This window comes from Hippocampus guttulatus, chromosome 13 (genome assembly GCF_054856545.1).
Source record: "Hippocampus guttulatus isolate MCC_2025c chromosome 13, RoL_Hgut_1.0, whole genome shotgun sequence".
Taxonomy (NCBI): domain Eukaryota; kingdom Metazoa; phylum Chordata; class Actinopteri; order Syngnathiformes; family Syngnathidae; genus Hippocampus; species Hippocampus guttulatus.
Window position 1 is genome coordinate 11,103,687 of NC_141273.1, and position 26,153 is coordinate 11,129,839.

Consider the following 26,153-nt stretch of genomic DNA (forward strand, 5'->3'; position numbering starts at 1 on the left):
TGGGACATTTACTCACGACGCATCTTGATGACTAATCAGTCTGCTGTTTGTTATGTGAACTTCAGGCTAGTTTCGACATCGGACAAGCCCGAATGCAAACGGTTGACGGGCTCTGATGTCATCGCGGTGATTCCGGAGATGAACAGACTACAGAAATGAGAAGAACCTAGCAATTAACTTTTCTAAAAGGCGCAGTCACTGGAATGACAGAAATGATTCACATCTCCTTAAGGCTGTAGGACTAGAGAACATTCCTTTATAAAGGGTGGCAAAAAAGCGGCATGTGAGAGGAAAAAAAAAACCCAAACTCAATGCTAACCTTTATGTTTACTATCGAAACCTCAAGATATGAGTCATGAATGTTCATTCCAACCATAATGTCCTTTGAAATGTTCTGGGATGCATCCGAGCAAGTATTTGCGGGTATGGATTGCGACACGCCCTGTGGAAACGATAAGGCACAGCATGCAGCTAGGATGCTCCGAAGAGCTTGCAAAATCTCGTGAGGATATGACTCATCTCCTGAACAGGTCTTGCATGCAAACAAATGTCAGCATGGACCGCAATACAAATTCTGACACGGGCATGACTGCCTGCCATCTGCCACTTAAGAGCATAACGGAATGATAAAGACTATTCAGTGTCCAATGGGGAACTACATAAGTGTTGAGAATGCGAGTCCAAAAATAATGCATGCTCCACAGGGCAAATTGGAAGCACTGGCAGTAGACAATGCTAATTATACTATGTAAAAAATAAATGAATAAATAAGAAATCTCCCCGTGGTTGACTGTATCATGTTCTTACTGCCGTATGGCGTTACAGAAAGTGCAGACAAAGCAAAAAAACAAACAAACAAAAATGAAAAAGGACACTATTCAGAAGGACATCATCAGACTTAAATTTAAGCCTTTCAGACACAGCGGTTACAACAGTGGACAGATCATCATGTTATCGGGTTACAGGGTGCATGAAAGGGTTAATAGCAGGACTGATAAGTGAGAATGAAAAAGTCATTTCCCAACTATGACTTTTATGCATCAAAAAACTCTTTCGGTATTTCCACAACTACCCCGCTTGATCCAAATGTTTTCTTAGAAAATTGGGTTCTTTTCCAAAACACGGAATGCAAATACTTCTCCTGAGCGGACAGGACAGGAATGCACAATCCTGTCATCGACAAACTGGGGGTGAGCAGAGCAACTACTTCCAAGTTTTTTCCCCGAGAGTGGCATGTCTGTTATTTGAGTCTGCATTGAGCATTTTAACAAACACTGAGAGGGAGGGTGGGAGGCGGGGGGCGGGGGCTCACCTGCTCTGACAAGAACACACCACAAACTGCTTTATGAATACTGAGTCATGTTCCAATCGATGATTGAAAGTGATTCACATTTTGCTGCACCTTGTACTTTGCACTCATCACATTTTGTACACATTACTGTATGTCGAAAGCAAAAACAACAACAAACGGTGAAACGAAAATGGTTTTATCTCGGTGTTATTTTAATATGATATGTAGCGTGTGCTGCTGTAATTTGGTACATCAGAGGCGTAACAATGGAGCCGAGGTTTAAAATAGGTGGACATAGCGCATAAAATCATACGGCTAATGTGACAAAGGGCAATGAAATGACAAGATGTTCGGCGACATCAGCTTGACGGGTTAAATGATTTTGAAAGGGCATCGGCCGTGAGCAGTGATGGGAAGCAACAAAAACTTTGTGATTGTACTTTAGTAGATTTTTCACATACAGTATCTGTACTTAAGTTTGACATTTTCTTCAATTGTTTGTTGTTGGTCCATACAGATTTTGAGTACTGTGTTCACACTCGACCTGCACCAAGGGGGAAAATGAACTCGAGTTGGATTAGCCCGGACAAGAAGGTCTGGTGAAATGATTGTTTTATCATCTGGTTCCTTGATATACTCTTGGCTCTGGCAAATCTTGTTTCCTGAGACAGGTCTCCCCCCCACCCCCCAATTAATTCCGACTTGTGTTTTTTTCACCTCTTTGCCCTCCCCCCCAACCCCTCAAAAAAAAAAAATCTGTTCGAAGAACATTCTTAGTCAGTCCATCTGTTTCTCGGCTTGTAAAGAAATGATCACTAGCATTAGCAGATTGTCACCTGTGGACTTTTCAACTGCTTTCAGGCTGGTATCTACCGCAAGTTTCTGAGTTCCCTCGCAAACAAGTGAACATTTCCGGCTAATTTGACATTCTAATCCACTAGACAGCCCCCCCCCCCCCCCATCATCATCCTTCCTGGATCCAAACGTTATTACCTTTCACACGACAATATAAAGAAGCGCTTCCTTGCCACTGGCTTTCCTTCTTCAATGCCCCCAGACCCAATAAAAGAGATTTCATGTTATGATCCTGATCCCCCCCCCCCCCGATGGGAAAAAGCTCCTTCCCACCTGGGACTGTGAATGGCTACCCCACATGGTAAGACCCTGAGCTCTTTGCAAACCATTATCAAACAGCGTGAGCCAAACTGCCAGGAATTACACAAGGCCTAGACTCGTTTACTAAAGCCGAGCGGAGGGAGGAATTGAGGTCGCTTTTTGCGGTTTGTGCTCTATCTACTGTATACAGCAAAGGTTTATGGTTCTGTTGTAATCCTACGCAGCATTTGCCCCACAAGTAGACTTTAATGTTAATAATTAGCCTGAAGGCGAGTAAATAAATGGCGGTCGACAGCAGAGTAGACGCACGCACAAAGTGCATTCCACACTGACACTCAAGGTCAAAATGGTGGGCTGAGAACCTTTTGGGGGGATTTTGGTGTTTTACAAGTGAAATCATCTTCACTCTGTCTAGTCTCACTTCATTTACCGGGTTCAGGTAAAATAGCCGGACTTTTGAGAACTCTAAGAACGCCTTTTGTTAAAGGTGCATAGATTGGCGAAACGGAGAAATGACATTCCATCAGTTCATATTCTTACACGAATTCTATCACTAGAAACAATTTAGGAGTCTTGATTAAGGGCAAACATTTTTGGGAAAGGCAGATTAGTCAGTCTTATAAGCACAATTTAAATTGTCGGGGGGGGGGGGGGGGGGGGGGTTCACATTTAATCCTGTAAACCTCCCGTGTGGCCGGCCCCAGCTCTGAAAGGATCCGGCCGTGCCAAGTGACCTCAGTGTATAGGCATGTGACGATTCCCCCTCATCGACATCTCACCCCCCCCACCCCCCACCCCCCACCACCAACAAGAACGCTTCAGGCATTCGCGCACTCAGCCGGCCTTCAATCTAGTCAACACTCACGTTTCCTTCCACATCTGGGCTCGATGGTGGCGCGAGTCCACTGTAAACGTTAACGCCAGTTCGATGATCTACAACCACGCTGCTGTCGTGTTCTTGCCTGCCTCTCCAAAGTCCGCACGGGTTGGTGGCGGGACAGCTGTGCTAAGCGTGGAGGAAGAAATTCATTGACTTCATGCGAAGTCGTTAATCACGTGCGGGGTTGTAAAATGTGTGATGTGGTTTATTCAGCGGTTTGGGCATCCGTAAAACTGATTACACTCCAGAGCATGCCAATGAGGAATGTAACGTCAGTGACGCGTATCTTTTATCAGTACGTTGACCTCAGTTAAAGCGGAACAATCATGTCAGGTAGTGGTAAATTCTTCCCTCGCTTCCTTGTGTCAGTAGGTTAAAAAAAAAAAAAAAGGGGGGGGCGGATATCACGTGGCACATATTGAAGCAATTTGTAAACTTGTTCTACTGTGAATAAAACTTTTTAAATGAATTTCAAGACTGCTTTAAGTGGCCAATTTCAAAGGATCAGTTAAAAAAATAAAAAATAAGATATATACACAGTATATAAATGTATATACAACAATTTGCAATCAAACGTGGGTTTTCCCTTCTGTCACCAAATTGTTCTTTTGCTTGGAGGAGGAACTGATGAAATAAATCACAAGAGGCAAAAACGGCTCCAAAAAGACCCCTTTTCAAAAACAATTGGCTTGTGATAGCAGGTTGCAGTTAGCGTTGAACTAATAAGCTCATTTAAAAATGTTGTTGTTCTACTTCTTCCTTTCATAACTTTGCTGCTGTGACTCGGGAATTTCTCCATTGGGAGACTAATAAAGGTTTTCTTATTTTAAACGTATGCATCAACCGACGGCCAAGTGATATGGAGGAAGCTCATAAAGACACCGATTTCATTGAGTTTCTGTGGAGAACGGAACAGAGGGCCTGTGGCTAATGCGCGCAATCCAGTGGAAGACGTCTTTTGTTGGAAAGCTACTGTGGGGGCGCAGTAAAATGATTTACAATGAAATAGATGCTTTGGAGGAGAGTCCGAGAGCCGGAGACAATACAGTGAGGTTGGAGCGGCAACCGCAGGGAATATCGTGTAAGAATGGTACTGGCTGAATGAGTTGGGTGCACGTTGACTAGTGTAAGTTTTTAATCAAAGATTATTGTGTGGTCTAACACGAAAAGCAATGAAGTGGCTAAAGAGTTCCTCTCCGGGACTTACATTAAAAAGACCCCAAAAAAATGTTGCTGCCATCATCTATCTATGTCCACGTCCCGATACCCACTCGGCTGGAAAAGCTGTAAAGAATGGTGATGATCCGCCCGTCCCCCCCCAGAAGCCATTTAAAGCTGTACATTCTGCAAACACAGCTACATTCCTGCCAGGGGTTAAGTCGATGAGCGGGAGTCCTTATCTTTGAGAGCGCTGCCGCAGGTCTGCCGATGCCTGTCCGAGCGTCAACCATCAAACTGTCAGCTGAGATGTACATCAACCTTTTAACGCCATATGATACGGTGGGCGTGATATTCCACCATGGTGTGCAAAGGTGCGCCGAGGCGGAAACTTTGAGGGCTGTCATCTAGCTGCTCTGGAAAAATAATCTATTGAAGCAACAAATTCTTCAATCAAAAAGGAGGGAGCGTCCGCCAGTTGAAGAATGAAAATACTTGCCCATAGGCTGCTTTTTCCTCGCTAAAACTCACAAAGGATTTGCACGTGCGCTGGTTGTGGAAGAAAAAGGACATGAACACAGCTGACTGAGTTCATAAACCTTTGACCTTGCAGAGCAACTGCATTTAGATGGCCATCGCAATGTTTGCCTTGACCACACACACCAAATTCGAGTTTGGCCGTGTGCATTTCGTGTTTCCAATAATCCACATTTGATCAGCAAGGGAAATACAGTGAAAGTCCTTTACAATGAAACCTACATGGGTGAAAATACCCCCCCCCCCCCAGTGTAAAAAAATGTTCATGCATGAAAGCCAATCCCACTTTTCTGCTCCAAAAGCCATTCCCACGTTGCATTGCTAAAATGGCTACGAAACAGACCTTTGCAGATCACGGAGTTCGGAAAAGAAAAGCATTCACGCTTGAAGACAGGATAAAAGTAATAAAAATGAATGATGGAGGAAGCAAAGTAAAAGACATTATGCAAGAAATTGATGTAAGTGAAAGTGAATGCTGATCGTAAATTTCTTTCCATTTTTTTTCTACACTGGCTATATAAAGTGTCAAATAAGTATATGCTCATATTTACGCACTACGTATTGGAACATAAATAAAGAGTACACACATACGTTTTGTGTGTGTGTGTGTTTACATCAGAGATAAAATTTGCTATGATGAAAAGCCCCCTGTTGTGAAAAATTTCTTGCTGCAAACATGATTTTGTTGTAGAGGAGTTTCACTGTAAATAAATCAATCAATTACACAAATTGCCAGAATTCCTTTTTTCCCCCTTTGTTCCTGAACATCCACCCAGCCATCAATAATAAGGAAGTTAAGTCACCCTAACACTACTCCCAACTGGGTCAAAATAAATGTGAACAAGCTGCACGGGTGTGCGTGTACAATACGATCAGTGCACGGTCTGGACTTTGAAAGAAAAAGGAGTACTAAAGTGGATGACATACATTTCTTCCAGTCAAACGAAAGCTGCACTGAGGAAAAAAAGGGAACCGTTGACACATTTGTACTCTTCAGCCAGAGAGGAAACCCAGCGCCAAATGTAGAGTGAAGGGGAGGCGGGGACAGAACAGGCTAACAGATACAAAGAGCCTCTGTGTCAAAGCCGTGGCTCTGCGACTAAAGATAATCAACACTAAAATAATGACATTTGATCACGCCCCCCACACCTTCTTTTATCCCCCCCGTAGTCATCACCGCAGGACGGTCAAACTATCTTAGCGGCCTGCGTCTTTGACACATTCTGCTTTGATGTGTGCGAGCACGCAGCGGTCTGGCGGAGGTTGGCAGAGCTCCACAAACACACAAAGACGCTCTGAGCCAAACAAGACCGTAGGAGGACTGCTCAATGCCTAGCCAAGCCATTACTTTTGTCTAATTGTTCCACTCGCGGTCTTTGTCCTTTTTGGTTCGCTCTCCTACGCACAGGAGGGACTTAGAGTGACAAATTAAAAGCTTTGGCTATACTGTAAGACTATATGATCAGTTGAAGCGTGCACGGCTCATTAAAAAAAAAAAAAAAAGAGTAAAGCGGCCTTGGGCTCACCTTCCCCCATTGGGCCCTGGTGGAAAACAGAATGGGACCCCTCAGGCATGGCACTCAGGCCTTTGGAGCTGAAAAAGAAAACAAAGAGTCAAAAAAAAAAGACCGAGCATACGTCATGTCTAGACTTACAGCATATACTGTAAATCAGAGAAATGGTGATCCTTGCTGGTATTTTCCTTTAGTACTGCAGATAAGCAAGTCTCGTGTGTTTTCTTTTCTTTCGTTTCATTTTAATCAGGCATCAGCAGGCATAGCGGAATGAGGCCAAAGGGTTACTGGACCTTACTGGAAGTAAAAAAGGAAATTCTTGTCATTCCGCCTCCTCCGTGCTGTGGGTTTGCTCATGCCAACCAACTTTGCAATGTATAGTGTAGCCTGGGTCGAGGTATGCAGGGTGGAGACTGTGATATGAGCTCAGACTAATTCGAGAGAGAAAGGGCAGTGCAGCCAGTGGGGAGAACGGACTCTCGAGAGCATTGACCACCGCAGAAGCATTTCATCCTGATCGGGGCCAAATATAAATTCGACAATATTCTTATTATATTATAAACATAAAGATAAAGTCTGCCGTTACAATACCCATAAATGTATTTTTATATGGCTATGGGGAGTGCATAGTTTTGCTGTGGTTCTCAAAGGAGCAGCTGAGGTTGTAACTTTTTTTTTTATCTCCACCCTCTCACCTCATTGGATGAACTTCAAGATTTACGGTATGGGACGGCATGATCAGCTGTTTTGGGACAGTTCTTCTGTAGGGCAGCGTTCGCCAACATTTTCGCCGACTAGTTTCACGTTAAAGAGACATTTTGACGGAACGGCGTGGACGATATGCAGTGAGACAGAGACGCCCCAGGAGCCCACCCACTCGTCGTCAGATACCGTCGCTGTCCCGCATGCGGATTAATTAATCCAAGAAAATCTAGATGGGCTCATACCTTGTTCGGATAATTCGTTGGTAGGCAAATGTGCAGCAATTCACATAAATTTGGTGCTCTTTTAATATTTGCTGCGCACGTGTGCAACAACACACCTCTTTTGTGCACCCCTGGCTAAAAGTCATTTGGGAACTAGCCCAGTTTGTAAAAATATATTAAAGAAGTTCATTTTATGTACATCATTCCCTTTGCTTTCTTTCTTTTTCCAAAAGGCTCAACTGAGATCAAAAGCTCCACTCTATGGTGTCATGTATTTTTCCGATCCCTCATGCTCGGATGAGATGCGCCCCCCCCCCCCCCCCCACAACAAATCGACAGCCAGTTCCTCTCTGGTTTCTTGCCGTACATTAACATGGATCACTGTGCATGAGAACTTATTCATTTGTGATTCCTAGTCAGCCCGAGGCCTTCAAAACATTACATTCTTGGGCCAGCAAGATCAGAGGAGCAGAAATTATTCGGGGATTAGGATTGCATTGTTCCATTTGCTTTCGCTGGCCACTGTGCCGATCTGACAGCCTAGCCAGCCGAGGCTAAAGCGAGCCCATTGCCAGGAGGCGTGCCAATTAAGATGTGCAGGAATGCAAAGAGGAATGTCACAGAGCTGGCCACTAAGTGCTCAAGAGATCTGCTTCTTAACCAGAAAGGTGCCGTCTGGATTTCTATCAAATTGAGTTTAAAAAAAATCACTATTACTCGATACAAATGCAAAACCATTGCAACAAAATGAGTAGTTCAGCACGAGCTTTATCATAGATATGATGCAGCAAATGAGATGGTAAATGATCCCAGCCATGCTGATGTCAACACAGCTCTATGCTGCCTCAATGGCCGCCTTTACAAATGAGGACTATCCATATAGCCTTGGTTCCAACTTGGGCCAATTGAGTTTGAAGTACGTGTACCTTGTGTGTAATTTGCTCAAGTGGTGCTCATGTTTTGGGTGTAGGCTTTGAACTTGTTTTAGCCAAGTCATGAAATCCTAATAATCCCACCGACAATGACCTCTCATCTCACCCTACTTGCCCATGTCCAGACTAAAACGATGCTAATCTTTGTATGGTCAACGAAAGGCGCCTATGGGGGAGAGAGAAACATCTGAAAAATAAAACGGACCGCCTGGTTTAAAAAAAAAAAAAAAAAACGTTTTCCCATCATGCCTTATCAAAGAGTGATAAATGTTGTCTGACGAGAAGAAATCCAGCTGATGAAAAATGGCGCTTGAAATAGTTTAGGCCAGGGGTGGCCAACCAGTCAGAGACTAAGAGTCTATTTTTTTTTACTGTGTTACTGCAAAGAGCTACATCTTACACATGGGCATCACGTCCTCGCGCACACACACACACATTTCCTCCTCCCACCCCTTGCGGTCGACTTGGGACCATTCCGCTGGCTCCCGGTCGATTGCGATCGACATATTGGTCACCCCTGCCTTAAAAACAGAGGTAATTCGCTGACTAGCTTAGCGTTTAGCGCCGTTGTTTGCGCATGAGCGGTGTTTCAGTCATCTGATTGGTTGCCCTCTACGTCAATCAAGTAACGGGATTGATGATAGGCCGACGGAGTGCGTTACATGTATTTAGCGCCTTTGTTTGAATGGCAGCGCCACTGCGGAGGTGTTTTCGACACTTGTCGTGTGAAAGCCCGGGAGCCGCATTGAACCAGCCAAAGAGCCGCATGCGGCTCGCGAGCCGCGGGTTGGCCACCCCTGGTTTAGACCATTAAAAAGTCTGAGCATCCCACATCCTGTAAAGACGGAATTAAACAATGCTAACGCATTAGCTGACATCTCACAATTCCATATTTTTGTTTTCCAAAGGGAGAGGACGTGGCCAAAGAAAAGAGAGGCCTTACAGTCCAATATTTATGCTAAATTGACCACCTGTGCTTGAACGAGCTGCCAATTTGCCCAAATGCAGAGCGCTTGGTTCCCACAGCTGATGGATGCATTACCCGCAGAGCAAGGGAGTCAGCAATTTTCTCCCTAATAGGAGACAGATGCAAGTCAGGCCATTCCGATGGTTATTAAACAAAAGAGCACCGATGGACCACTTCTTCCTTGTTCTTCTAATTGCCGGGCTTCACGCTAATCCATTGCTCGGATGCCTTTCTTGAAAGCAAAACAAAAGTGTGCAAGGGGATGGATGAGAAAACATGCACAGGTGAGCATGGACAGTGAACCATGACCATGAAAAAAAAAAAAAACCCTCCCAGAACATTTTTCACCATTTAATGAGGCATCTGGATAGTTGGTGAAGTGAAACCAGTTAGCCCGTCTATAGAGGAAGCTGGGGCAAAAACGATACTTCTCCCTTCTCTGCCGTTTTCAGTGGGGGGTAACAGAGGAGGGGGGAAGTACACGGAGAACTAAAAGGCATTGACCCAAAAGAAACATTTGATTGCAGATCATTTAACCTAATCAAACTGACAGGTTGAGTTTTATTTTAGTGAGAAAAAAATCAGGGTAGAAAAGCGACAATTTCCTCACTGCCTGGATTCGGGGTTAGAAATGCATGAGTACAAACAGCAGAGCTTTATCCCAAGCTGTAAAATATTTGTATATTTACTGCTTCACAAGGATTTATTTAGTTCAAAGTCCTCAAAGCAAAGCAAGTCATTCCGGATTGCTCTTCTGCCTTTGTGACTGAGCACCGAATGGATGATGCTAAGACTGCTGCCAACTCAGAGCAAAGTGATGTGCAAGTAGGCACTTAATGACTCTTTCAAGCAACAATAATGGGCCCCATATTGACGTTTGGTCATGCAGAACAAGCTGATGCGAGAAAAAGATAAAAATACTTCGGAGAGCTCCTTCTCTCTCAGCCATGAGCTAACCGTGTCAAGTTGCATTCGCCGTCTGCCCCAAAATGGCTCTGTCGGATATCTTCAGTCAGACATGGTGGGGACAGACTAAAAGGGGCACCAATGGTCAGGGCCTGCTTATATGGAAAACAAATATGAATCCAACCCAATGACACAGCAAGCAAGAGACTATTGGCCAAATGTCTTTATTTATTTTTAATATTTCAGCGCTGGCACTATGTTTATCTTGCAGGACCCTCGCCTCTGACCGCGTCTTCCTCAGCGAAGAATGCCACGCTGAGACCGTCTTTCCCACATTACTCCTGCAGTTTATCACCTCGCACACAGGCCACAAGAGACGAACGGCTTTCTATTCACAGGGGTAAACAATACACCCTGAGCCTCTCTCTTCATCTCAATCCAATCCTCACTTTCGACAAAGGCACTGCCCACACAGACACAACAAATGAGCCACTTATTTGACTCCACGGCATTTTTGAACAGACGTCGCGGTCAGCGAGTAACACCCACCGAGCACCATGAACACGACTGCAAGTGCAATTGAGTATGGTGTTTTTGTTTCATGTGAAACAAACCAAAAAAAATTAATAAGGTTGCAGCTTTTACTCAGTTATTGCCATGTCAACAGACCCCACGTCCCTCACATTGTTTGCAGGTTAAGGGCAAGGCTGCCGGATAATCGTCAGCTACCCATTTGAGCATTTATGGGACTTGCAGCTGCTTTGTGCCTTCAAGTGGATTTGGCAGGACTGCAACGATATAAAAACACAGACTTGACCTCCATATGGCGCCCGGAATGCTAAATCACTTATGGCACACGCTCGGCCACTTTCAAACAAACAATGCTGTCATATGTTTGTCTCAAATTTTCCCTTTTGACTCTCGACGTGTGAATCTACCCCGAGCTGGCAAAAGCTGCAACTTTGGGCAATTTCAAGCCTCAACCAAACACTAAAAAAATCACTACATATGTTAAGAAAATTCTGATGCATGTCAAAATTAGCTCAAGTAATTTCATCACGGATGCAGCCTCCCAAAGTTCTGCAAAAAATATGTGACAGAGCTAAGGTCCAAGAAACACTTGGGCAGTTTCCTCTCTAGACCACCTGGATGGCGGCTGCTAATTGTATTGGGGAAAACATTTGCGCTTGAAATGATCTTGAGATATTGTCTGCGAGGTCGAGTGGGGTCAAAAAGGGAGAAGATGGAACTTTTCGCCAGTAGCTGATTGATTTTGGTCTTTTATTCTTCGGCAGCTGGTCAATTGACCTCGCTCAGCTTGCATTTTGAAAGAAGAAACTTGCGGGATCACACTGGGGCACTCATTAGAGAAGAACAATTGGCTTTGGCTGGGCTAAATGTGGGCACCATGGGGGGTAAGCGGACAAGAGGAAACGGCAAATGATTCTGTGGGATCAAGCGCCTTAGCTATTCTCACAGGAGTGGACCTTAAACATAAAAGCTACTCACACCCGCACAAAAAAAGAGTGAAGCAACTGAGCAAAGTTCGCATAACTGAAAGTGTCCAGTTCAAACGCAAACATCTCTTATCTCACTGAAACTCACGCCCCCAAACAGGACTCACCAAACGTTGAAATTGTGAAATTACAAACACGCACACTCACAGAAAGCAATTCGGCACAGTACTACAGTACGAATAAATCTTTACGCCATGTATGCCAGAGTTCCACATTTAGGGGCAGATCGTCAGGAATGTGCTGCACTGTTTTGCATAACTGAGCCAAAGAAGGCTCGTGGCTGGGAAACAGTAACGAGACATACGCTGACATTTAGAACTTACTACAGTATGGAGTTGTCGCTTTGACTTGGAGACGGAAGCGTTTTCAAAGATCCGCTTGAAACCGTTACAACAAGCTAGTTTATGACAGTCACGTTCGAAAACAACATCAATAGGCACCCATTCATATCAACAATATTAACTACAGCTTCAAATGCTCTTTACATTTGACGTAATTGTCCAATTACTTGCAGCAAATAGAGCGTCAAGTTAAAGGATTTGCTCCGTGCGATGAATGTGGCTCACGTACCGAATTGGCTAGTTTCTTGCGTTCCGACGACCTTTTGCCAGGAGTAAAAGTTTGACTCGGTAGTTTCTTGACAATAATACCAATGGCATGCCGTTATTTCCTTAATTTCTACATGTTAAAGTCCCACGGACATTCACATCTTCAGGCATGTCTCTCGCTCGCCCAGATTGCAACTGCCTGCCTGAACCGTCTCATCTTTTTCAAGGGAAGCAAAGTATAGACGATGCGTTCAATTTCTATCGGAAAAACGGAAATTATCTTGTGAAACAATGTCAGACAAAGGTCAATTTTAGCAACTTCCAGACTATCTAATCACCATAAAACATATTATTATGAATACATACCTGCAAATGAATATCTAGGTTAGCATTTATGCGCAAAGCGACTTCCAACATGCCCCATTACCCTAAGATTATAAAATATACGAGGACTGTGAATGTAGCAAACGGACGACTGCTTTGACATCCGTTGTTTTCCTCCTAACATCTGGCAGGCAGCGCAAAATTATTAACTGCAAAAAACAAATATCTGTACTCAAACGGACCCTTTTTATTAACCATCTATTTACTTCTTCATTCAATTTTGATCCTTTGCATGTGTATATCAACGTACTGGCCCACCAAATTCTCCCTTGTTTGGTTTTAGAATGAAAGTAAAATATTTTAATAATACATCACCCTACATTTAAAAACACACACACACACATAAACGTAACCATAAAGGCAGATTGTTCAAATGCACATGCGTGATATATATTTTCATTCTCTTTCTCATAGTGCTGTTTTGTAAAGGACCGTCTTTGGCAGCGTTGTGAATAGACAAAACGAATTGTAACGGTTACAATTACATTTATGAGGGTCAGGTCATCTGAAAGTTTGACTCACAAAAGAGGGCTTCAGTGAATCGGTTGGGCTGTATAATTTATGTGAGGCTGATTAAAAGAATAGGGTGTTTTTGCTTTGACTTAATTCTCCCCCTCTGCTTTTCTCCTTTCGTGCAAGATTATGCTGAATGTTTTAGCGAGAGCCTTCCGACAATACAAAGTATAACTTTAACTGTTCGGAACAAAACGTATTGCGGCTGCACCATTAAAATAACATTACAGGAAGCGCGTTTCAAACAGGTTCTCATTAACTATAAAACAATACAACTTCAACCCCAACTCAAGTTCATTGCGATCATTCAACACACCAACACTGCTATCTGCTGGTCAAAAAGGGCAACGATGACTGTCCATATTCTTATTTGAAAACAGGTAGACATTGTTCTTCATCTTGAGCAATAAAAATGACCAGTACTGAACTGTATAATTTATATCATAGGTGGAAAAAGCACACAAACTCTTTACTTAAATAGTAATAAAAATTAATTTGCAAACAAGACTCTGGTAAAACTCGAAGTACGACGTCGGGGGGGACTTGCAATCTACTGTACAGTACACTTGGGAAATGGAGGGAAGGTACCAGGACATCAAACCGTAACCAGGCTGACAGGCGTCAAAACTAATCGACAGCTGAGCAATAAAATTCATCAACCAATAATTTGTCAATCAAGTAATCATTTATCAAGTAATTATCTTATAATTGTCCAAATCCTCCTGACTTCAGCCTGTCATCAATAATTACTCAGATTTCCACAGCCATTCACGAAAGCAGATTGATTATCTTTTGGGGTGAAACAAAAATAAGACTCTTGCAAATATGCGTTTTAACTTTGGAAAACAATGAGTGAACCAGTCACTGAACCCGGTTCAAAGCGCTTAGGGGATTGCTGTATTTTATTTTTTTTCTTCAAAACAATAAACAATACCATATAATAATTAGTTAATGAAGAGCCAGCGGAAAAACGGTTTAGTAAACTTTAAAGTAAAATGATTTTTTTTCCCAATGATTCAATGGTGTAATCAATAGAATAATAAATTCCAAAACCATTCAATAGTGACAGCCCAAGTATCAATCTGAACACCCTTGGAATATGGAAGACTTCTTTTTGAGGACATGGATCAAGTATTCCACAATGCAGCAACTAAATGTGTACAACACGTAAGTCAATCTTTTATGCTCAAACAAGATGAAACATTTCTAGCATGTGGAGGTAATTCTTTTATTTGGCTTAACCATCATGACACTGCTCAAGACAACAACTTGGGTCACGTGATCAACAAGGCTATTTCATTTAGGTATATATTAGCATGCATTAAGCTGGCTATAAAAACACTTTTAAAAACAAAACATTCCTTCTAAAATCTCTTTAATCAAGATTGGGGATTGTTCCTATGTTATTCAGATCATCCAAGGGAGTAAAAAGTAGAAGATAAAGCACGACAAGTCAGACAGGAGATGTCAGTGAGTTAAAAGGAGCATGACATCAAGCTCAAGTGTTGCGCTTGAAGAAAGACGACTTTTACTTTGAAGTAACAGGCTATTATGAAGCGGGGCTAAACGAAGTATGCCGAGGTCATCTAACGGATGAAATGACTCAAGTTCCCTGTTAATCTAAATGTTTAGTCAACAAAACAGTGTTAAAAACAAACCGAGTGAAAATCAAATATTTAAACATCACACTTAACATTTTCAACAAGACACTGCCTCCTGTACACATATTGCCTTGACAAACTTTACACGCGCAAAACAGTTCCACGTGTGGAATGAGAAGACCTGGTTGTCTCTCATCAATTAGAGTTCATTCAGTAAATGGCACGGCTCTGGCGTCTGCTCTGGGGTCAGATGGGCTTGGTGGTACTGTTGTAGACCAGATGCTCCCTGTCTTCTATGGAGGTGAGCGGAGCGTTGTTGACAGGCACACGGTGGTGCTGTGACGACTTCTTCTTTCCTTTCATGAAGCAATACAACAGGATGCCCAATATGATGACAATGGCGATAGCCAGGACAGCTGCTATTGCTATAACACCTGGAAAAGGATCAAACGGTTCATTTGATGGAGGAAAAAAAAATGAAAAGAAAACACTTTGGAGAATGTTTCATTTCAATTTGAATTGTAAATTACAAGGACAGTTCCATACCTGTCTGACTTTCTGACACTCTCCGCTCAAACTCCTCTCTTCTTGCAAACACATCTTTTTCTGGGGAGGGGGAAAAACCCAGATCAATAGAAGCAGGAAAAACAAAAGAATTTACCGTAATTTGACTCAGAAATACTGCTGGCTTCTTCCATACGAGGAAATGCTGAGCTCGAGTTAATTTACCGGTAATCTAACTTGACCCTATTCGCAATCATTCCTTTGCACAAGGACGGCTGATGGGTAAATCATTACTAACAAGTTAATCAAAAATATGGAGATTTTTGTTTTTGCAATGGGGGTTGACACATTGACCAAGAGACTGAATTATAAAGAATCGGCTTGATGAAAGTATCTCGTCTTCAAATTAAACTACGGGAGAGGATCTACCGAGATGCAATTACAATAATGGAGCATATTTTAAGTTTTAATCTAGACCAACTGCATTTTAAAGCGGGGATAGGAGCTAATAGTTGGTCAACATTAAATAGCGCTGGTCTATTTGGTCCAATGAGGAAAAAGAAAATGCTGCCGTTACGATGCAATCCACACAATCTCACGATGTTTTAATATTAAACAGATTATCATTGCTGAAGGATTTACTATAATTGCATTGTTATGCTTTCCTTCATACAGCCCCGCTGAGCACATCTTAAAGCAACAGAACACAAAATTATTACGCTACCGCAGAATTTTCCTTTGATCCCCCTCCTCCCGGGGCTATCAATTTTTACCAGCGTCACCAATCTGAGGAAATCACCTACAGCTAAAGGAAGTGTTGGCAAAAGCAAAGTAGGCCTCCATTACCAGTCCAAACTAAAGCTTTAATTCAACAATAGAGCTTAAGTGCTTAAGGAAAATAAACGGCTGATTGACTGACATGAATGCTTACATACTGCTCGCACGTTTTAAAATATCCAGTTCATGAAAGTGCCAAGTCAGTGAGTACCAAGTTTTTTATTTTTAGAAATGCAGGGTATTTGTTGGGTGTGAGAGTTAAAAAAAAAAAAAGCGGGGAACTCAAAGTGTAATAATTGCAGTGCATAATACTGCTTTGAAGGTTACGTGCAGAGAGTGTGGACACACATTAACATCGCAATGGAAAGTAAAGCCAATGTTTAACTTACGATCTGTTCATTATTGCAAAACAAAAACACTAAAACAAATTTCAGTTGTTCTTTGAGCATGTGAATATCTGTCCTTCCATGTACTGCCTGGTCTTAATTTAGCTTCAATTCGGGAGATGGGGTCAAGGTCAGCCGCAATTGGCAAAGACAAAAACGGGGGACATTTTTGTTGTTGTTTGTGGCGATTAGTTTTATGAAGGGAAAAAGTTGTTTCCTCTCATTTTCATTTTGTTTCTTAAACATGTTATTTTGTCACCCAAAATATTTATTTCCCAATTTTAGTTTTCATGACCGCATTGATTTTCTTCAACGACAATAAACCTTGTCGAGTACCACCCACCTGTCACACCTCTGCAGACCTTGAGGCAGCCTTCCTTGGAGTCAAATCGGTTTTCGTTTCCCTGGCACCCGCCGTAGTTGAAGCGACTGCAGTCCTGCTGGAGAGGGTTGTAGTACCACTTACTGAGAGTGTCCCTGCAGCTGCCCGTCTGTGGGGGCTCAGTGCAGCGCACTGACAACAACAGGGAATGACAAGGAAATCATCACAAATTGTTCAATACATTGTAGCGCTTTCACAACAGCTGTAACAAAACACTTTACAGAACATGAAATAAAATGAGATTCTACTACTATAATCTCATCTAGGGAATTAAAAAAAAAAAATCACCTTTTTGCTCATCCACTGGAATCTTCAGCAAAATCTGAAATGTGTTGTCCACTGAAATACAAGAAAATATATAAATTGAGGTAAGCCTAAATTTCACCCAAGTGAGCTTAACGAGTTCGAAAAAAAAAAAAATCACAACAGCTTCTTACAATCCTTGCATTTTTGCTCATCTGAGCCGTCGCTACATTGAGCGGTTGAGTCACACTCCAAGCCTGGTTCCAAACAGCAGCCGTTTGCGCAAGTGAACTGCTCGGGGGTGCATGCGACGCCACACTTTTCTGCCAGTGAACATGTAGGAAAAGCACCATCAACAAGAAGACATGTTACAGTCTAGAAAATTGAATGCTACGAGTAAAAACAACTCTGTCACGAGGTACAATCGCGACATACCTCGTTGATCTGGAACTGGTAAACCTCTACCACTACCCCTTTTTTCTAAGGAAAAAAAAACAAAACAAAACATTAGATAGTATTCATCGGACAACAAGTGGAGACATTCAGTGGCCCAGAAAGACAGTGGGGTGGGTCCTGGAACACTCATTATCAATTATCATGCATCATGCTGCAATTCAAAGTTCGAATCATTGGTCATCTGTGTCACAACGTCACGACACGGAAATTGCACATGAGCTTTGACAAAAATAATAAATAAGAAAAAAAACATGTAGTTCATTTTATGTAGATATTTGGACAAAATACTTGATGTACAGTGGTCCCTTGCTACATCGCAGTTCACCTTTCAGGGACCGACTAAATTGTGGATTTTTTTTTTTAAAGTGCGATTTTGCATTCTGTTTTTTTTTTTACAGCCCGCATCCGTCCTAAATGACTTCCTGTACTTTTTACAGTGTCATTTTGCACGTTGTTTTTATTAAAGCGAATAATCTTGGTCACGTGCAACTGGCGGACAGGAAAATATGAGTAAAAGTCAACTTTTTGCTTTTTGAATGAAGGACCACCATGAGCAACAACTGTGGTGGAACCACCGATTGTCGTTTCCGGCGTGCATATATTTCTAATGCACGCAAACATATGCAAAGAGCATCATTTGCAATTTAAAAGCAACGTGTACCCAGGCCTGTTATGTAGACAAGAGCATTATATCCACCAAAAAAAAAAAAAAAAAAGTCCCTGAGAAATGTCAAATAATCCCCACACTATAAATGTATAATTGGAAGAGAAGTTAAACATACCCGTGCCATAGCAGGCATTTGTGCACTCGTCCTTCGAAAGATAGTTATTCAGGTTTTCCCTGCAGCCGCCGAACACAAACCCCTCGCACTTCTGCGAAGCGGCGTTGTAGTGCCACCGGGGGAAGGCACCGCGACATGGTCCAATCTTCTTTGGAGACATGCAGTGATCTGCAGGAAGTAAAGGGAATTGTTAGGTGATTTTTTTTCTTCTTTTAACAGGTACTTGAAAACATGGGGGGGGGGGCTGTTTTCCATATTCAAATGTTTATAATTATTAATATCCAAACTAGGCAGCATGAAAAGATATTTCCCTGTTCTACTGCAACAACCAGTACACTTACTCTAACTTGCTCATGTCTCCTTCTGAATCAATGTAGACCACACACCACCAAACAAAAGTTACTGTCTCCATAAGCTGATCGTGGGGTTTTTTTTTGGTTTTTTGGTCTTCCCAACATTTGTGTCTGCTTTTAGAAGTACAGACTACACAAGACGGCGTTGTGTATAGAGACATGTGAAAAGAGGATGCTTGTGTCAAGCGTGTGGGACACAAAAGGAGATGTAGTTTGTCAGTCTGTGGGTGGCTGACGAGAAACACACCGTGCTCATCTTACATGACCTTACAAAGAGCTGCCTTTGACTAGACACCGGATGTGAACTGAAAACTATAGCTGCCATTTTCTTTTGTTTGAACCAGCTCATGAGTCTCATGAAGAATTACGATATCACACGATAAGCTTATCATCAAAACGCGCGCCCCCATCAGATCGGAATAAAAGGTAAGAAATACTAAAATCTCCTGGGCCGCTTCAGACTTGGCTTCCAAGCAGTAAATCTCCCTCTGCACATTTAGTGACCGCGTGTCACCAAAATTTGGGCGGAGTACGCCTTCTATTGTATGGACGGTTGACGATTAACAGACATTATAAAACGGACGGTGTCAACTGTAAGTACATAGTACAGTGGGGTCTTCACATTCATAATTCCATACCGGGCAACAGGCTTTTTGTTTTTTTACATTAGTTTTGCTGTGACTATCGTAGTAAAAATCCTAGTGACAGGATAGGACAATTATTGTTATGAGGGAGTAAAGATAAACATGACTTTAAATGACAAAAAAAAAATGGCAACCTGAGTTCTACTTTTACTTGCATCACAGGCCAGATTGCAGAAATTGAGGAATACATGGCAAATTAACATGGCAATATGGAGTAAAGCATCTAAAATGCCATACATGCAAAAAATTTTTAACATGGGTATATGAAACCAACAACAATTTGAAATGGTTTCTTTCTCCGATTCTGAATCAGTCTGCAAGAAACACACAAGGAATTTACTTCCCAGTGAGAACTCGTTCAGAGGAACACGGACAAGACAGCAATAAACCAACCTGGGGAAGACCGAACGAGAAGCCTGGCGAGTCGCTGTTCAGCGCTTCGAAATGTTTGACAACATCTGTGGATTTATTAGTAGTTTATTAAAAGTAAGGTTAAAATGTTCACTCCGAATTTAGACGGATATCTTCCACTCAGTAAATCTTCACTTGAATGAAACCTGGCTGACCCCCCCCCCCCCCCCTACTTTCACCTCTGCTGCTACACACATTCCAAACAAGCTGTTCATGGATAATTTAACTAACTTGTGGAAGTCTTTACATGACTCCGCAATGTGCGCTTACCGTAAACCACTTTGACAAAATATATGAATTGACCACTAATAGATAAACCTACGCAAAAGCCTTCTAATGACTTTCAAATGATAGAGGGCGATAAGAGTGTTCACGTTTACGAAACCCAAGCCGAAACCAGACAGACAGGTTTTGTTGAGTCGGGGGTGGAGGGAGTGGGAGTATACCAAATACGTTCCTCACTTCCGTTTTGCGGCGATCTCAGAACATAAGCATGACGATTCACGTCAACGGGTCACGTGCGGAATTCTGAAGAAATCACCCTGATAGTGGATTCAAGATCAAGGAAGACAAGATTAAAAGGGCTCCGATCGCATGTTCTAGTTCTCTTATCTTTGTACCATTCTATCGTTCGGCCAGCAGGAATTAAGTCAACAAGTCTTGACAGGTTTCATCACATTAAAAGACAAAGTCCCCACAATGCCAGAACAACGAGGACGTCAGCCCTTCAGAAGTATTGGTGTTGCCTTGTCAACAGGGTCATGCTGAGTAAAGCAAATAGAAATGTGAAAATGAAGAGGGTGGGGGGGATGAAGGTATGTAAAAAGCCCCGAGGAAAGTACACGAGCATGAGGGCATTGTCTCAACATGAAACAAACGGGCGACTCTCAAGGGGCGTCAAAATACACGTCAACATGTCATATGAAACAGTGGTTCATAAGTAGTCCACCCACACTCCCCCCCCACCTCAACTTGCTTTGTTTCCTTCTCTCAAAATAGCAATTTTGACACACTATCAAATACATAGTGGAGCAATATTACTCTTACGGTCATGGTTGTAATATAATTTCTCAGATTTTTGCACACTAGCCTATGAAATGCAGAGTCACCGTCGTCTTGAAAACATAGCATAATAATTAAACCATGAGGTCCGAACATTTGAACCCACCCCGGTGCAATGGCAAGTCGCTTAAAATGTATCCTTATTTCTACTTTGGCATGTCCCACACACTGCCCTGCTAACTCCAGTGTGCTTATACTACAAGCGTTTTATTTTTATAGTCCACAACAAGTTATTTGATAAATGACAAAGTTTTGATCACGTATCTTCATGATCATATTGAACATTTTGCACATAATCCCTGAAATTGCTGTCCACCCCGTCATAAGGCACTCTCTGGCGATGTTTACGGTCAGCATTTTGTCTTTCTGAAACCGGTGGCTCGTTTCGGAGTAAATATCTGCACTTCCAGGTATGTTTTGCAATTTTCATCATATCGTGATGTCGTTCACTCCAAAATATCAATAGATAGAATAACCTTTTAGAAATTCAAAGTACATTCACTAAAGAGCATGCAGTCAGCTTGCTAACTAAATCATGTTGCTAACAGTAGGTCATACGATGCTAATACGAGAACAAGAAAAAAATGTTCACCCAGTCATTGGCCACCGTGTTGACAAGCTCAAATATTTTGCTGTTTGCATTAATTTCCAAGAGTGTAACATCTACTTAAAACAACTCAGAAATGTTTGGTATGAAAAGGGGAAGCCTCAAAGGCTGCTTGAAAAAAGTTGCTATGAAAAAAAAGTTGTGAACAAAGCTGAGATACTTACGTTCCGACTGTTCAGGTGTAAGAACCAGAACAGTGACTTTGGTCGAGTCCGACTGACCAATGGTGTCCGTGACCGTCAATTGGAATTTGTACATTCCCGACGTCAGATTGGACACAATTATCTGGTCATCGAAGCCCGTTTTCTACGTTAAAAAAAAACAAAAAAAACACTTGGTTACCATTTGGATGCATCACGTTCTGAGAACTCAAGGGCCAATTAACACTGCCTTCACCTCTATCACAGCATAGGGATACTCGGTAAGCATTTGCCACAAATAGGACACAATCCCTTCGTCGTCTTTGCTCTCCAAGCCGTTCAGCGTCACGCTGTCTTGAGGCTGGACCACGCGGTCCTGGCCTCCATTGGCCACTGGTGGACGGTCGGTTTCTTCTGAAGTGAGACAGCATGGGAACAGTTTTATTCCACAACCACCGAGCGCACACGGATTCCAATTCAACCCTCTTCCAAGCTCATACCGCAACACATTCGCATGTGAAATCAATCTGCGGTAGATGAGAAACGAAAAGTACGGCGGCGGCAGTAAGGGCTTGGGCATGTGTCAACATGCTGAAATGGAGGTTTGTAGCCTAGTTATGTGGCCTTATGTGTCGTGAGTGCAAACAGAGTGGGACTGGAATCTACTGTGGGAAGAGGGGAAGAATATTTTTTTTTTAAAAAGCTGCGCAACTTAATGTTGAGGAGAGAGGTGTACATTTAATGACCTCCAAATTAATTGCCTATTTCTCTGTTGCCAAAAGATGAGAAACTCTTGGACACAGATGTCATTTCAAGTCATTCACAGATGAGATGTGTGACTCGATTTTTTTCATATTGCTTGAAAAATAACACCAGCGACTTCATTGAATCTCACCAAGTAATACAATGGATTCAAAGTAGTCCATTTTTCATTTTCAGTCCATCACTTGGATCCCGTGGTTTTTTTAAACAGCATCTGAGATCTCAAATTATTATTTTTTTTTAAGCAGACTGATTTTAGGGGTGCAAGTAGAAAATTCAGGGGCACACACTGTAATCGACTTGTGAAGTAAATATTCATATTTTCTGTTATTTTCATTATGTTGCTGATAAATGGGGTCAAGTGTGGACCAGAGCTTTGTCAGGAACAAAAACATTCAATCATCATAATAATATAAAGATTTTTTTTTAACTGAAAATGCAATGGTCACGAATGTGTGAGTGGGTGAAAATTTTACTTGTACTATCTCAAACTATCAGGGCAAAATGTCAGCATTTAGGGGCAGTCTGGAGCCTTGCCAGTACCTGCAACATGACCACTATTAAAAAAAATTAGGGTAGTAGGTAGTAGCCTTGGTGAATATGGTACATAAATGCTTGATGATGATAAATCTCACGTATCAACAATCACTTTATTTGAACAAGTATAATAAATCTGAAAGGAAACAAAATTGTAAACACAAAAATCACTGTCCTAAAGCATTTTGAAGCTATCGGCAACTTCCCTCGACTTTGTTTCAGACACCTTTATTGCAAAACAGTGTAGGCAGTAGATGTTTAAAGTGTTGGTTCTCAACTGTTGTCACTCTGGAACTTGAGTTTTTCTATCATTGCCGAGTCATGAGCCACTTTTGCAGAAGTTACCAACAATAAACAACATGCAATGTTCAACAGCATACCCATTGAAAATATAGAAATAACATTTTTAAACATATCTTCTCAAGCTTACGTGTGCAAAGTGCAGCTGAGAATCACCGATTTAGAGCATGAAAGAAAATGATATTAACATTTTGTTGAAGGTGAATAATCGAGAGGGGTCGTGATCGATTCAAAAATATTTAGGACCTGTGCGTGTGTTGATAGTCTTACTTGGTGGGAGATCCACTTCAAGGTAACTCTCGTAGACAGAGTCCAGGATGTAGTTGTAGTAACCTTTCTTCCTTACAAAGCGACAGGCGTATTTCTTCTTGTAGAGGCAGTTAAAGAGGAAGCAGGATTTGATGGAGTTCTCCTCAGCACCCCCCTGCATGAAGGCCACATTGCACTTTTCCTCCTTGCAGCAGGCCGCCACGCAGTCTCTGGAGCGGTCCAGTTTGGGGGACGAGATGAATATGGCCCCGTCCTTCACGGACTCGTCGACGTCCAACACAAAATCTTCGCGGCCTTTCTTAAATTTGGCCAAACACTCCTCACCTGTCTCCTGACTGAAGACGCACGCCAAAAATACCAGTAGCAACACCAGCGGCCACCAACCCATAATTATTACAACAATTAAAAAAAAACTCCTACAATTCAAGATCGGATTCCTAGCGCCACCTGTAACGAAACCGAGGCCAATAATTAACTTCAAATGTCTTCCTGGGCACTCTAGGCCGCGACGGGTGAACACAAACTTGTTCGTGTTACCTTCTCACTCACACGCGCACACACACAAAACCTAACAGAAGAACATCCACGAAGAGTGAAGTCCTGCCGAGGCTCTCTCGCCGTCGGTGACACTTTTGAGAATGGAAGACTCCAACGCTTGATTACGACAAAGAACTGTGGCGTGTGACGACACTACAAGTGACTCAATCTGCACTCACCTGGTTGAGAGAGACAGGAAGTGAAATTCCATTTGTGAGCATGCCACGCCCTTCTCTCTCTCTCCCCCTCTCTCTCTCTGTATGTCTCTTTCTCTCTCTGTGTATGTCTCTCTATCTCTCTCTCTTTGGGCTTTGGGGAATTTTTACACGTTGTTGTGTAATGCCCAGTGTGATCACGGCTGTATCCCCCCCCCCCCAAGAGTTTTCCTTTCCCCGTTAACATTTTGTTTCCAATCTTTTTGTATATTGAGTAGGACGAAAAGTACTCAATTTGGTCAGTAGATAGCAGTGTAGGATCAGCATTCAGCATGTGTTACCTGCGGCTGTAGTTTAAAGAAGCAGATGCCCACAGCCATGTCCTCATAGTTGAGAACTGGCGTTCTAGAAACAACCGCCACTGTTTCCGTTTGTATTAACACTCTAACCTGTGTTTCAACTTAATTTATATCTGTAACTTCGTTCTGCATTCCATTACCTGTAACAGTTGCATGTCAATAAACGTGACGACATCGAATCGTAATCCCACTAAATCAAACTGAATACATTTAAAGGGGAAGTCAAGTAAAACATTTGCTTTACAATATCTTCTATGATGCCCCACTAATCAAAACACTTTATTTTGATTAATATTGCGTTTGTGGAATACTGTATGAATTAGGCAGCAAAATATATTAGTTTTTATCGATTTTCACGATGCCATGTTGAGACGAATTGTTTGTTTAAGCACACCCTGTCTCTATTAAGTGCAAAGTTATTGTTAAAAAAAATTAATTGGCATTTTATGGATGGTAATGTGTAACATTTGTGTAGAAAGTCATTTATTGACATTTTTATTGTTTGCATATTGGCTATTTCTTGCAAACAATCAGATATAAGTATTGCACATGTTAGAGTAAAATGCCTATAATTTCTTTTTCATTTTTATTTTTTCTTTGTGTTTGTTTAGTAAGACAGTACGGTACTGTACTGTATCTTACAGTCGTTTGTGAATAACAGCCCTGGGTGCATTTTCCACTTTATTCCGAAAGGTGGCGATACTGCCTCACCTTCTAAAAAGAGGCCGCTTAGAATAGTTTATTCGTGTAAAATGTCATTTTGTCGCGCTTCTTCGTTAAAATGTCAAAATACACGTGGCACGTTATTTCACACATCATGACTGATTTTTGAGCTGACTCAGACTGAGTCATGATTGACATCATCACGCGAAACTACTCGGGAGAAACCGGAAGTTGGCATTGGGCTGTGACGTCCTCAATGATCAATGTGCTCCATTGACTACGGCAGGGGTGCCCTCGAGAGCCCTTATCCAGACTGTTTTCGATGTCTCCCTCCTCCAACACACCCGATTCGAATATTAGCTCATCAGCTTGAGCTTTGGAGATGCTCGATGACGGTCCCGATTACTTAAATCAAGTGTGTTGGAGGAGGGAAACATCTAAAACAGGCAACCTGGGCACCCCTGTCCAACAGTATAATGAATGTATATCATGAAGGTTGTGTTGACAATCCCTGTTGTAAAGACAATGTAATTCAAGCTCGTTCACTAGGTCTGCTTTCATCTCCATTGTACATGGTTGAGGTGAGCAGGCTGTCGGCACATCTGTGGTCCTTAACGGTGCAGAACTAACTAGCATAATAACAGATGGATGAATTTGTGTGGCTGGAAAGGTGAGCGGCTGAAGGCTCTTAATAATTCAGCAGCATGTGTGGCAATGGCTGATTAGAGTCCCTACCAGCAAAACCTTATTAATCACAATGGAATGGGATCATTGGAAACTTTTGGGAACTGTATGGTGACACAATGTATTATTGACCTTTGATTAGGTGCTATGTGACGTGACTAATATAATAATTTTGAAACAAATAGGGCTGGTGTTTTTGTCGATCCTTTTTCACTTTTTGACATTAAGCAAAATGTCCATCCATTCATTTATTTTCTGATCCGTTTTATCCTCGCAAGGGTCACGGGGCGTGCTGGAGCCTATCCCAGCTCTCTTCGGGCAGTAGGCGGGGTACACCCTGAACCGGTTG

The 26,153-nt window shown here is 42.2% G+C and overlaps 2 protein-coding genes across 3 annotated transcripts in view; both read right to left on the reverse strand.

The window, feature by feature from the left end:
• LOC147196333 (pleckstrin homology domain-containing family G member 3-like) overlaps window positions 1-12,506 on the reverse strand; it is a 28,664-nt gene extending 16,158 nt beyond the window's left edge. The window contains exons 1-2 of the mRNA XM_086127725.1: window positions 12,315-12,506; window positions 6,509-6,576 (exon numbers count right to left, since the gene is read on the reverse strand). Of these exons, the coding sequence (XP_085983851.1) occupies window positions 6,509-6,557 (49 nt within the window). The 5' untranslated portion in view covers window positions 6,558-6,576; window positions 12,315-12,506. The remainder of the gene's footprint in view (window positions 1-6,508; window positions 6,577-12,314) is intronic.
• Window positions 12,507-14,403: 1,897 nt separating this feature from the next.
• On the reverse strand, window positions 14,404-24,202 carry spint1a (serine peptidase inhibitor, Kunitz type 1 a). 2 transcript variants are annotated; one of them, XM_086126659.1, is made up of 11 exons: window positions 23,944-24,202; window positions 23,407-23,853; window positions 21,794-21,951; window positions 21,562-21,703; window positions 18,321-18,488; window positions 17,518-17,562; window positions 17,277-17,405; window positions 17,128-17,178; window positions 16,801-16,971; window positions 15,337-15,396; window positions 14,404-15,224 (listed from the first exon to the last, which is right to left on the reverse strand). In XM_086126659.1, the coding sequence occupies exons 2-11, from the start codon at window positions 23,792-23,794 to the stop codon at window positions 15,037-15,039; spliced, it is 1,500 nt and encodes a 499-aa protein (XP_085982785.1). In that variant the 5' UTR covers window positions 23,795-23,853; window positions 23,944-24,202; the 3' UTR covers window positions 14,404-15,036. The 2 variants fall into 2 exon arrangements, with proteins under 2 accessions (XP_085982785.1, XP_085982784.1); XM_086126658.1 differs by having other exon boundaries at window positions 23,407-24,202.
• Window positions 24,203-26,153: the final 1,951 nt, after the last annotated feature.